Source organism: Notolepis coatsorum (assembly GCF_963971535.1).
Source record: "Notolepis coatsorum genome assembly, chromosome: 5".
Taxonomy (NCBI): domain Eukaryota; kingdom Metazoa; phylum Chordata; class Actinopteri; order Aulopiformes; family Paralepididae; genus Notolepis; species Notolepis coatsorum.
The window spans coordinates 120,703,654-120,718,199 of NC_140169.1; the positions used below are offsets into that span (position 1 = coordinate 120,703,654).

A 14,546-nucleotide genomic window follows, 5' to 3' on the forward strand; every position below is an offset into this window, starting at 1 on the left:
TCAGATTTTTATCATCAATTACTAACGTCCTCGTATGAAATCCTCCCCCTAGACTCAGTCTGGAGGAGGGATATACCAGACCTGGAAATAAATTTTGATTGGCAAGAAGCCTGGGCAAACGTTCTACTTGCGTCACGTAACCCGGACCATCAACAAATAAATCTTAACTATATTCATAGGACATACCTGACTCCTATAAGATTGAACAGAATGGCACTTAAACAAGACTCCAGATGCTCCTGTACAAATGGGGATGAGGGTACATTTATGCACATGTACTGGGATTGCCCACCAGTTAAGATATTCTGGAAAGAAGTGTCCCAGCAATTATCAAATATTTTAATTCTGGATATACCTGTACACCCCTCTGTATTGCTGTTGAATGATGTTTTTGAGTTTGCAGTCCCTATACAGCTAAAGAGATTAGTTTTATCAGGTATTACAGCGGCTAAAAAGCTGATAGCATCACAATGGTTTCAACCGGAAAAAATTTGTAGGAAGGTTTGGATTCTTACATATCTCGATGTGATTTATCTAGAAATATCTACAGCAAGGATTTTAGGTGTCAGTGAATCCAAAATTGCAATGTGGTTAGAAGTGGTGGAGAGAATAAAAGCTAGCATATGAATTGTAGTGCCTGGTAAGGAGCGAATGATAATGGATGGATTATCCAAGTGGGGGTCCGGGGGGGGGGGGGGGGGGAGCGAGCGAGAGCATATGTGTGTAGGGTATTAGATAGCAAGTATTAGGTATATTTCTCGTATAATACATTTATTCAAATGGTGATTTAATTGGAGGTGTACTGTTAATTAATGCTTGTATATCTAATTTTATGTTGTTATGTTTATGTTTATGTGTATGTTTAAAAAATAATAAAGAAAATATATATATAAAAAAAAAAAATTGCGTTTTATTGATCACAGGCAGGCTATACATGGCATAGGCTACATGGCAGTGAGATTCATTGTTCTTGTACTCTCGTATTATTGTTATAGTATATGCTATTGTCAAGAAGGAAGTACATTATTTTCAATCGTGGCTTTAATTCGTATATCCGAGAAGCAGTCTCCTATCAGCTTCATTAATCCCGACCCATCTCAGCCACAGCATAACTGAGACCGGCTATGGAAACAAATCATAAATAGACTACTGTAAATAAAATAGCCTAGGATAGGCTATAGCAGGGGTTCCCAACCTTTATTCCCCAGAGCCCCACGATTCATTGGAGACATAGGAATATGATATGATATAAAGGTATACTGGTCCGTCAGCGAGGAGATAGCCCACAGCGGATAGCCATTAAATGCCATTTGAGAATATAGGCTATTAAGGCAAAACGACGGCCTATAGCCTATATTATTTAATGTTTGCATAAGTGTAAAGATACAAAATACAGTTATATTAACGATCAAGTTAGTTTACTGTATGCAGGCGCGGGGCTCCGTGTGACATGTCTGTGCCATGCTGTGTTATGCGCAAATTACTGTTGCATAATGTAGGCTATGCATATATAATTTATATAGGCTATACCTAATACCGACATTAAAATAGATTGTATGCCTCTACAAATCATATTAAACCATGCAGGTAGAAAATTTACGGAAAATCCGTCGCGATTTGGAATCAAACTGACGGAGAACTTTAATCCCTGGGTAATCGAACTTTAAAAGAACGAAACGAAAAAGGGCATTCATATTCCAGCATGGTTATTATTAATGACACCAACGCCAAACAGTGGTTAACGGTCTTTATTAGTGTTTGCGCTGCCCAGGCAGCAATGGTCTTTAGGAAGTTAATAGATATCATATTGACTGTTTCCGACATCACCGTGTACACGTCTGTCAGCCTATCGCGTATTTCTCCCACGCGTTCGCTCGGTTTAGTCCATTTTTCCACATTTCATGGGGGTGTTTCATTACCGTATATGGTTAATTACGGGCGGTTCTATATGCAAATACTTAAAATCGTGCACGAGCTCGGAGCATAGAACAAGTGGCATTTATCAACACGGAGTACTTGCAGGTGTGCGTACGACCTGTGTACGCATGTGTGATATATCCCGATTTTTATGTGCGTAGAGACATTCTAAATTCTGTGCTGAAGAACGAAAATAGAACACTTTCTAAGCATTGTTGATAAATGAGGGCCCATGTCTATAATGGAATAGGAGTAAAATCTCCTTTGTTCCCTGTCAATTTGCACATGTAATCCAACACCTTAGATATTGCTTTGTTGTGTTGTTGTGTTCTGCGTATTGTATGTCCAGGGCCCTATTCCCCGTACCTGGTTCAACTAAGTCGATCAAAAGTCCCATTATCCAGATTCAATTAACCTGATGTTTGAATCCGCGCTTTCCCTGTTCCTCGAAGGTGGATTCAGTCTCGTTAATTCGAACCAGACTTGATGCTCAGGATAAGTGCGCGCGGCTGCCTCAGCTGAAAAGACAGCAGGTGTCGATCGCAGAAATCCTGATTTTCTAACGGCATTGATTGATTGATTGATTTAAAACTTTATTAACATATTGCAGAATGGGTACAATACATACGGCTCAATAGCCTCGCCGACAAGTTAAATGCATAATCTACAGGCTAATGTTAAATCCCTCATTACCCCAATCAATCAGATTATATTTCTTTAAATGTGCCTGATGCAGTAGGCTTAATGCAATGAATAATCGAATGAGATCTATTGCTAGCGAAAATAATTAGTTAAACTCTTTCAGAATAAGTAGATACAAACAAGCCCAAAGAGTATCTAATTGATAAGAATTAATAGATGCTTATAAGGATATCTGAACTGTATGCGCTCGGTTTAGGTAACAGAGAGGCTTGGAGCCGGCTATACAGTTTCACTATTAATCAGGTTTTAATCTGTTTCGGACATAATCCATATGCATTGAATTGATTAACCTTTGGTTTATACCAGTGACGCATGTTCATCATCAGATAACAGTGCTTGAACAGATAAATGCATTTTCTCAAATGCATTAATGTGACGTCAACGGCTCATTCAATTGCTCAAATCCGTCAAACAGCGCATCTCATCAGACATTTTAATCCCAGTTACAATATCACAATAACGTGTGAGTGATGATACAATTCAACAATCCTCAGATTCCTCGTAATTCATAATCCACAAAGACCACAATCCACGCATAGACACTTCAATTTTATGCTTGAATGAAACACAATCCGGGCGCTCCGTTAAGCAAATCTACAGCGGAGAATATATGAAACTAATCAGAGCCAAACGGCCGATAGGTTTCATTCATTAAAAATATCCCTGCGGGATTCACATTTGCAATGCGCCGTTATTAAAATAACCACATGCAGTGTGTATCGCGACTCCGAGCGCCGTATATGACGTGCATTATTTAATTTAGGACAAAGTAAATCTATAGGCTGAATATGATTTATTATCAGCATTTAGGTCTATTATTTTACATTTCAAAATCCCCCTCTAGGAAAACGAAGCACAAAAACATAATTTAGAATGGTATAATGCAGATCTACACTGTGGTAATTATTTCAGGAAGCGAGCTGGCACTTCTTTGCGAGGGTGTGGCCATGGTTCATCCAGCTAACTGAACTTAACCCTGCGGAGCAGGTTCAAACTTTCTGATCTGTTACCATGGCGATTTAGAAAATCCAACTTCGGGGAACGGAAATGTCTGGCTTACTAAGTCAAGCTATGCTGAAAATTATCCGGCTAACTCAGTTAGCCAGGTACGGGGAATAGGGCCCAGGTTAATTGTTTGCACTTGTGTTGTTTCTTTTATCTTGTGCCCCTGGCTGTAAGTCAAGTTTCCCACCTGGGATAATAAAGTAACTGAACTGAACTGAATTGAATTTGTACTTTTAGATGTGAAGCACCCCTTTGACCAGCAACGTCACTAACCCACTTGCTCACACATTAATTCACTCACTCACTCACTCACTCACTCACTCACTCACTCACTCACTCACTCACTCACTCACTCACTCACTCACTCACTCACTCACTCACTCACTCACTCACTCACTCACGGTTAGCCGCTCTGTCCCCTAGTGGCAACTCCCAAGCATTGCACCTTGTGTAAGATGAGTTCCCTCAGCATTTATGACTCTGCATGTCCTTGTTTTCTTTATCTTTTTTGATACAGTATGAAGGCTGGGTTAGTGACGTTAGTGACGGGTTAGTGACATTGGTACAGATGGCGGGACTTGTGTTTGTGAGTTTCAATGGAATATTGCTCTTTCAAGAAAATGTAATGCATTTGGTTCGGAGCACTGGTGAGGGACACAGCAGTCGAGGAACCATCGGGGCCAGGGGCAGGCGGGTGGGCTACTCTGTGAGAGTGGTTTATTCTCTCGGATGAAGCCCTGTTGGTGTGAGAGGAGGGGTGAGACTCAGCTGGTCTGTGTTGAAAGTGGCTAGGCAGCCTCTGCTGTATGGAAAACAGCCATCGCCTCATTGAAGCGGGCCCAAAAAGACATGAGAGGGGACTGGTGAGGAGCCTCATTCACTTGTGGTTAGCCACTCTGCCCCAAGTGGCAGCTCCCAGGCATTGCACTCCGTGCAAGATGAGTTCACTTTGCATCTATGACACTGCATGTCCTTGTTTTTCTTTTTTTTTAGACAGTATGAAGGCTGAGAAGGGTAGACACAGAAGAGAAGGTTCCAGTGGGATTTGATTCTGGGGGTATGTGTGGGTCCAGATGCAGGGGTCTTAACCACTACACCATCTCTGGGCATGAGTGAAACAGAGGGGGGAGAGAGGGAGAGAGAGAGAGAGAGAGAGAGAGAGAGAGAGAGAGAGAGAGAGAGAGAGAGAGAGAGAGAGAGAGAGAGAGAGAGAGAGAGAGAGAGAGAGAGAGAGTGAGAAAGAGAGAGAGAGAGAGAGAGAGAGAGAGAGAGAGAGAGAGAGAGAGAGAGAGCGAGCACAACAAAGAAATCAATAGAAAAGGGAGGTACTGTGTTGACCTACCTTCTCTCTCTGGACCATCTTCTTGTAGAGGTAGTCGGGGAAGGTGCGGAGAGGGTAGAACTTCCCAGAGCCCTCAGCACACATGAACACTCCATTCTCGCACACCAGACGGCCACGGCTGATGGTCACCAGGGGAACGCCGTGGCAACGCATACCCTCGTACAGGTTAAAGTCTCCACCTTGCACCTGAGTGGCCAATGAGATTGTCCTGCAAAAAAAATACCGAGGCGCAGCGCCGAGGTGTTTTAAACGTCAGTGAAGGTCAATTATTTTGCTACAATGACCAAGTATAGGCTATACATTATCCCGCTTATTACATGGCTAACTTACTAACAATATACCTAATTCATTTTACGAGATCAAATGCAGACGCAGTTCTGTTCTGTCGCTCCCGCTGTCATCGCCGGCAGCTTGCACTGATGACTGAATGCAGCTGTGCATATGCTGAGCAGCTGAAACAGTGTGTGTCAGTGGGCTTGATTACTCCAGCTGCGAAAAACAATAATCACCGGTGGTTATCGAAAAATAATTCACCGCTGTCGGGGGCTATTGACCAATCACAATCAAGCATTTCAGCGAATGTTAAAACGCCATGTAATAAAAAAGGTTCATATCTATGCTGAATGTTGTCATTTACTTTGTAGCAACTCGAATTGTCATAGAAACACCAATAGGGGCTTGTTGGAAAGGTGTGGTTGTTGATGAATCAGAATGTCACTATAGATGTAGCATGCAGACATGGAGTTATATCACTAAATGTATGAGGTGTCCAAAACTAAAGAAAATGAAACATTATCAGTGGTGAGAAGAATATTGACAAATCCAACCCAAGCAATGAAACTGCAGAGAAAAGTCACTTGAGTAAAAGTACTGGTCGCATTACTTAATGTACTTAATATATTGATACATTTCATATATGGAAACATTAAGATAGAATTTTATTAGGTTAAAATTGCAATAGAACACCTGAAATATTGACATGCACTTTAGTTTCTTTTTGGCCAAATCATTGTTACAGAATTTTAAATATTAGTGCGACCCTCTATGCGACTATGCGACCCTCTCTGCGTGCCCTCCTGTCTCCGGCGGTCTCGTAGTGGTGACCGGAGTGCTGGACGTCCCGCGATGATGTCGGGGAGGTTGCAACCCTCTCTGCGCCGCCCCCTATCTCCCTGTCTCCGGCTGTCTCGGAGCGATGACCGGAGTGTTGAATGTCCCGTGATTAAAACGGGGAGGACGCGACCCTCTTTGCGCCACCCCTGTGCCTCAAATAGATTCGCTATCAGCTCTATCTTTAATCTTTCAAAATGTTCAGTTGCTATCGCTATCAGCTCTATCTTTAATTTTTCAAAATGTTCAGTTGCTATTGCATGCACTCATCTGTGTTTCACTAGCTACACACATGAGTGCATGCTTACCAACTATTAGTCTGCAACACTACTATCACCGACATCTTCAACACTGGTTGAAGAAACATGGCTTGGCTTCAAAACCAAATTTTCAACGATACTAAACAACATGGCCCCCCTAAGAACCACCAGGGTAAAAAATCGCGCTGAGCCGTGGATGCACACTGAAATACTGACCGCTATGAAAACCAGAGACAAAAAATGCTCTGAGTTTCGTAAAAGTCAGTCAAAGCTTACCATAAGCACGAGCAGTGAACTCCAAGCCCACGTGACTGAACTCAAACTGGAAAGAAACAGACTAAGAAATGACGTAAACTCCATGATCAAAACAGCAAAAAAAAAAATCATCAATGACAAAACCGAGGAAAACAAAAACAAACCACGTGAACTTTGGAAATTACTCAATAACCAACTAGGCTGCAGTATAAAACTTAAAACCAGATTCTCAAACATAAACATAAAGACGGACAACACGCTCATCACAGACAAGCTGGATGTAGCCAATTACTTAAACAGTTTCTTCACAAACATAGCCACAACACTGGTAAACAAACTACCCTCCCACTCAGGGCATTATGGGGTAGAACACATAGTAGCATACTACAAGAACCTAGGGGTCCACAAAGCTGAGCGCCCTCCAACCTAACAAGGCCACTGGCCATGACAACATCCCCTCCAAATTCCTCAGAGACTCAGCAGCCGCCATCACCCCAGTCATCACATACATAATAAACCTCTCCATAAAACAGGGACACGTCCCAAAGGACTTCAAAATTGCGAGAGTAACACCCCTGCACAAAAAAGGCAGTAAATTAGACCCAGGCAACTACCGCCCTGTTTCTATCCTTACCTCCATCTCGAAAGTCATGGAAACATTTTTATACGAACAGGTCAAAAAATACCTTGCGGAAAAAAATCGAATCTACGAATTCCAATCTGGCTTCAGAACATCCCACTCCACTGACACATGCCTTCTCTATTTAAACGACCACATCAAACAAGAGGTGGACGTGGGCAAATACTGCGGCATGGTCATGCTGGACCTACAAAAGGCCTTCGACACTGTCAATCACACCATTCTGATTGACAAGCTAAAAGCAATTGGTTTTGATAGTCTATCAGTGAGCTGGATGCAATCCTACCTGGAGGGGAGAGAGCAGATGGTGGAGGTAAACGGTACCCTATCCCCCCCTCTCACAGTAAGCTGTGGTGTTCCACAAGGAAGCATACTAGGTCCGCTACTGTTCCTAATTTATGCAAATGACATGTCGTCAGCTTGTGACTGCAACTTGTTCCTGTTTGCGGATGACTCAGCCCTGCTGGTCTCTGACAAGAACAAGTTACAGGTTGAAAAAACCCTCAGCTCAGAACTAGGCAAAATCTGCATATGGCTCGCTGATAACAAACTATCATTACACATGGGCAAAACAGAGTCCATTCTCTTCGGTTCAAATAACAAACTCAGCAAGACCGACGGCTTCTCAGTTACAGTGGGTGACAATATTGTCACAAGGAAAGAAGATATTACCTACCTGGGTTCCATCCTAGAGGCAAATCTTTCCTGTGACAAAATGGCATCCAATGTAATAAAAAAAAGTCAACCAACGAACTCGATTCTTGTACCGGATCTCCTCACTGGTAAACAAGAATACCCTGAAGACTCTGGCAGGAGCACTCATTCAAGGGTACTACGACTATGCTTGCACCTCATGGTACCAAAGCACCTCAAAGGCGCTAAAAACAAAATTACAAACATCTCAAAACAAACTGGTCAGACTACTGCTTGACCTTACTCCTAGAACCCACCTCACCCCTGCCCACTTTGACAACCTAGGATGGCTTAGAGTAGACGACAGAGTACAGCAACTTGCAATAGGCCTGGTCTACAAGATACACCACATGACCAAGGTACCCATGTACATGTCAAAATACTTCCCAAAGGTCAGTGAATACCACGATCACAACACCAGAGGGAGCTCCACAAATCATGTTAAACCCAGATTCGGCTCAAACAAGGGACTAAACACGTTTCGCAATTATGCCACATCAATGTGGAACGCCCTACCCAAAGCTGTAAAGGAATGTGAATCACTACCCACTTTCAAAAACACTCAAAAAACACCTACGGGAGACTGCAATTCGAAACTGGCCCCTGTAAATGTCCTAACACAACCCCCTCCAATGTACAGTAAATTACCAAGTATGGTCTTGTCAATATTCCAATGTACAGTTTTGCTTGTACAGTTGTACAGTGTCCCCCACCCACCCCTCCTACCCAACCTCCCCCCCCCCCCCCCCCAGCTCCAATGTACAGTCCTCCCAGCAGTTTAGCAGTTTGTTCCAGCAGCTTCCCGACTGGGATTTATTTGAAAGAAGCTTGGAGAGGGTAAACATCCCTTTCTAATTGTGAATTGTAGTTATTTTTGTTGGTGAAGCAAGTTTTGTTTGGAAAGGCTTCCTTTGCTCTGTAATGCCGTTCCAGTGATTCCAACCCTGTGGCACACATTACATTTACATTTAGTCATCGGCTTTTATCCAAAGTGACTTACTGTACAAGTTCTGTACGACAAGTCAGCAGGAAAGGCACAAATCTATCATCGATCTGAGTAACAATGTTCATCAAAGTGTTGAAACTTGAGTGCTGCAGTGTTGAGACATGTTAGTATATTAGGAAGAGAGCATGATAGTAGAGGACAGTAAGAAGGTTAGTGTTTTTTTGTGTAGTTTTTTCTTCATTTCAGATATTGATTGAAGAAGTGTGTCTTTAGTCAACAGCGAAAGATTGGTCGGATTGTGGTGGGAAGTTCGTTCCACCATTGTGGAGCAAGGACAGAGAACAGGCGGCTTCTCTTTGATGACCCTCCCGGAGCTCGGATAGGAGTAGGTCTGAGGCGGCCAGAAGATGTAGAGTAGAGGGGTCTTGAGGGTGTGTAGTTAAAGAGGACCTTGAAGTGGATTCGTGCGACGATGGGGAGCAAGTGCAGGTCCCTAACCAGTGGGGTAACATGGGCTGACACAATATTATCTTTCATTCACATTGGTCTCATCATGTTTCTGCTGTAATCCTGCCAAGGTATGGACATTCAATGTACAATGATATATTGATGTTGAGTTCTTACTACTACTAGTAGTGCATTTAAATCAGTGTAAAGTGTGAATTATGTTTTTTGACTGTCTCTATTATGTGTGAATCCCGCTTTAGTGTAGGCAACGGAAATTCCCTCAAACAGTCAGTGAGAGTGCTCCCCCACCAGCCGAATCACCAGAGCACGTGCGCCGCACACAACGGGTGGGGGTCTTTCTCACTCCCACCCGCCTGGGCAGGAGGGTAAAAAGCGCTCATGTCTGTAGAATGAAAAGAAGGACAAAGGTTGTGTTAAGTCTTAGTGTGGCACCACTGCAGTCTCCATTGATGGTTAGACAGCTGGTGGACTGACAGAGCAGACGGCTCGCTGACACGCTTGGCACATTTAGGATGAGAGCCAAAAGTAGAGTGGTCTTGATAGAAAGCCATTGTAAGGAAGTCTGGTCCAGTCGTTTGAAAAGTTCCTAGTTTAGACTCTGTGACACCAAGGCTAAATCCCATTGTGGCGATAAGGTGCACATAATGGGCTTTATTGACTTGCTCCCTGAAGGAAGCTCTTTAAAAGAGGGTGGCTGAATAATGGCTTGTCATCTAAGGCCTTTTGACAAGCAGAGATGGCTACAGCATATACCTTCACAGTGGAGAAGGACAGTTTCTGCTGTAGTGAATGGAGATAAGCAATCATTTCTGCAACATGAGCCGAGGACCATGATGGCCCAATTCTACACGGCCATCATTGAGTCCATCCTCACCCACTCCATCATCTCCTGGTTCCCCGCTGCAGCGGCAAAAGATCTTGCCAAGCTGCAGCGGGTGATTCGCTCCGCGGAGAGGGTGATCGGCTGTCCCCTGCCCTCCCTCAGGTCCCTGCACGACTCCAGGGCGCTGAAGAGGGCGAGGAAGATCATGGCCGACCCATCCCACCCCGGTCACAGCCTCTTCACCCTGCTCCCCTCTGGGAGAAGGCTGAGGATCCCAAAGGCTGTGAAAGCTCGACACAGACTGAGCTTCTTCCCCTCAGCCGCCAGGCTGATCAATGCCCTCCCCAATGTGTTTTACACAAATGGCTCAATAAAGGAATCTGAATCTGAATCTGAGCCACTATCCAACATATACAGGAAGGAGATTGAACGCTATGAATGGTTTTGATGACCTCAAAGGGGGTCAGCTCTTTTTTCCATGATTGCAAAGCCCAGCAGATTTTGTCAACTGTCTGATGTGCCATCTCGTCCCTTCCTCTGAGTGACACAGAACCAGAATGTGAAGCACCTCTATGACCGGCAACGTCACTAACCCACTTGCTCACACATTCATTAATTCACTCACTCATTCACTCACTCACTCACTCACTCACTCACTGCTGGGTTAGTGACGAGTTAGTTTGTGTTTGTGAGTTTCATGGAATATTGCTCTTTCACGAAAATGTAATGCATTTGGTTCGGAGCACTGGTGAGGGACGCAGCAGTCGAGGAACCATCGGGGCCAGGGGCAGGCGGGTGGGCTACTCTGTGAGAGTGGTTTCTTCTCTCGGATGAAGCCCTGTTGGTGTGAGACTCAGCTGGTCTGTGTTGAAAGTGGCTAGGCAGCCTCTGCTGCATGGAAGACAGCCATCGCCTCATTGAAGTAGGGCCAAAAAAGACACGAGAGGGGACTGGTGAGGAGCCTGGTCTTCTATTCATCAGTCAGGGTGGTCTCCGACAGTCAAATGTGACACTGTGTCCTCATGGACCGCGGCATGACTGCCAGTGGCAACTGCCAGCATTTCGGTGGGGAGGAGAATTGCGGCTGAAGTCTTGGCCAATATCTCCAGTTCCTCAGAGATCCTAATTGCTATATTGTTGGCAATAAACTGCTGCGCTCTGAGCTGCAGCCAGGGCAGCAATCTGCTGGTGCAGCTTCTTGTAGCCCTGATCAGCTCTGGGAAGTCAGCTCACAGCTGTCCCATTGGCTGCGCAGCAGCGGCAGAGGAAGCCACAGAGCTTGCGAGTGAGCGATGTGGTCTTGCTCCTCCTGGATGGTAACAGGGGCCAAGGCACCGGAGGTCAGTGCCACTGTCGTCCATTGGAGGAGACTGGGCAGCTGCTCCAGATCCCCTGGTGTACGATGTGGGAGTGCCTCGCTACCTTCTCGTCCCTGAACAAGACAGCGCAGCAGCTGCATTCATCTGAGTCCAAGGCTCTCGAGGCACGGGGATCACCTCAGCACACCAGGCAGCAGAGATGGAGATTGACGGGATTCAGGACAGCAGGACGGGAAGCACATCTACAGGCCCTGAATAATCTCTGCATTGCTCTTCATTATCTTGAAGTCGCCATGTTTGGTGCAAACTAATGTGTTAAAGGAGTGGGGCAGAGTGATTGCTGGTGTTTCCTGTTATAACAGGTAAAGGGCGTAGTGCTGGTAGGTGATTGGTGCATGTCAAATTCTTTCAGCACACAGAAGGTCCAATAGGCAAAGCAAGACGGGAACAAGTGGCATTTCTCTATAGTATTACTTTTCCTTTAGTTGAAATTGACTGGGTGCTGATATTTGTCAATGTTTCATTTTCTTTGGTTTGGGACACCTCATACATGTATTGATGTAACTCCATGACTATGCATGGTACACAAGTGCCATTGTCTGATTTATCACAGACACACCTTCCCAACAAGCCCTGACTAGTGTTTCTATGACAATCCTTGGCAGAGTTGCTACAAAGCAAGCCACACTTGCTCTGGGTCAAGCTAATTAGACCTGGAAGCAGGGGTGTCTGTGCACCTGTTGCACAGTGAGGTAATCAATGTGTGCAGGTTAGTGAATCTTCTCTGTAGTAGCATTACCTTTACTTGAGTTAAATGTATTAGTATTCTTCTCACCCCAGATACTGGGTGGTGTTAGATTGGCGCTGATATGTGTCAATGTTTCATTTTCTTTGGTTTGGGACAGTTCATACATTTAGTGATGTAACTCTATGCATGGTACATCTACACAAGTGACGTTGTCTGATTCATCACAACCACACCTTCCCAACAAGCCCTCACTAGTGTTTCTATGACAATCCATGGCAGAGTTGCTACAAAGTAAATTACAACATTCAGCATAGATATTAACTTTTTACATTTCTGCTTATTTTAGTTGTTCATAGGTCTATATTTCCTACATGCATCAATATATTCACATCCAGTATTTTATATTATGTAGAGGAATATCCTGACTACTAGCATGTCAATCTCTAGTAATAGTTTGTACTATTAATTTACAGTTCATATACCTCAATGAGTTTTGGTGTAATAATATCTATCAATCTAACCATTCTTGCATACTTTTTTTAAATTAAAAGACATGTAGTTTAGCATTTTATAAGACACATATAATTACTACCCTGATAAAGTTTTCTAAGAAATATAGTTCTGCCTTCAGAAAGTTGTCTAAGAAATATAGTTCTGCCTTCAGAGCGTTTTATATTGTTTTATTGCACAATCGAAGCGGGCATGGCCAACCACATTTCACTGTATGCCCTGGTATGTATGCAGAGGTGCGTTGCTCATGGGACGGGGTTGCACGCTGTGCAACTGGCTCTGTGAGCAGAAGCATGCGCGGATGTGCACTCGCGTGCACACAGGAATGTGCTGCACTCGACTGATGCGCCAACTCACTAAGTACCCACCTGGCTACTTTAAACAACAATAGCGCCGGTCGTCAGGTGTGTTCAAATACATTCTCAGATACATTCACACAAAACTCCGTAGAGGCAATTAGGCACTGTCTTTAGTCTGTGCTTATGCGAGCGAACATGTATGTGCATGCCCGGGAGCGCGCGTGCACGTGGCGTCATTAAAACACAGTGCAACTAGCTTTGAAATCAGCAACGCAACACTGTATGTATATGTGATGAATAAAACTCTTGAATCTTGAATCTTGATAAGACACATATAATTACTACCCTCATAAAGTTGTATAAGAAATATAGTTCTGCCTTCAGAATGTTTTATAAGAAACATAGTTTAACCTGTTAAGCCCCGATTGGCCCTGTATCGGGCCGAGATTTATTTAATGTTGGACAAATAGATCAATACAGTCCATATTAAGTGATGTTGTGTTTCTTTTTCAAATGTAGCCAAGAGTAAAGACCATAACCCTATCAAAACAGCAGTCAAAGTGTATATTTTCAGCACTATGTTTGTTTAGCAATGATTCTAAGTGTTAAACTAAGTAAAATGTTATGAGATTTTTTTTTATCTCTGCGCATTGCACCCGAAAACAGATGATTTAGACGTGAGAACAGGAAGCACTCATGAAATCGTTGTAGTCCAAAGAAAGAGGAGATAGATGAATACATTTCATAAAACTACACTACCCAGATCACACCAGGCACTGACAAAGGATGAAAATAAAAGATTCTTACAAGCAATGACTGGAATGTTGTGTTTATATCTCACACACACAATATATCTGACACTGGGAATACATTCCATGAGGTCCATAGATGTCCCTAGATACCAAGAACATGCTAATGGACCTTGTAGTTGTAGAGCAATTCTTAATTTACTTGGGTATGTACTTTTAGGCACATTTTCTGAACATTTTCTGAAAAAGTTTTCCGAAAGTTTAACAGGTAATTACTACCCTCATAAAGTTTTATAAGAAATATAGCTCTAAGTTCTGCCTTCAGAAAGTTTAATAAGAAACATATAATTACTACCCTCATAAAGCTTTATAAGCTTTATAAGTGTCATTACATCACTCATGTCATGATGTTTTTTTTTTATACCATTATAGATTACCCAGCCACATATAGCACATTCTCTAAATTGTATTGTATAGCATTATGTGAACTTACTGCCATATGTACATTTTACTTAAAGTCTTACTTAAAAAATCTAGTAACATTTACTTTGTATACACCTTTTCCATATGGGCGTCTGATGTTTCAGTGTGTACTACGGTGTACCTGGTCGTGTCCGGGTCCCAGACCACCACATCGGCGTCGGCTCCAGGGATGATGCGGCCCTTGCGTGGGTAGAGGTTGTAGATCTTTGCTGCGTTTGAGCTTGTCACTGCCACAAAGCGGTTCTCGTCCATCTTTCCCGCCACCTGCATGAATTGA

General features: G+C 43.4%; 1 protein-coding gene across 1 annotated transcript in view; it reads right to left on the reverse strand.

Annotated features, from left to right (window-relative positions):
• LOC311229324 (dihydropyrimidinase-related protein 5-like) overlaps positions 1-14,546 on the reverse strand; it is a gene marked incomplete at both ends in the record, with an annotated part of 60,675 nt that overhangs the window by 15,069 nt on the left and 31,060 nt on the right. Inside the window, 2 exons of the mRNA XM_084315401.1 lie at positions 4,967-5,174; positions 14,391-14,533. Coding sequence (XP_084171527.1) covers positions 4,967-5,174; positions 14,391-14,533 — 351 coding nt within the window. The remainder of the gene's footprint in view (positions 1-4,966; positions 5,175-14,390; positions 14,534-14,546) is intronic.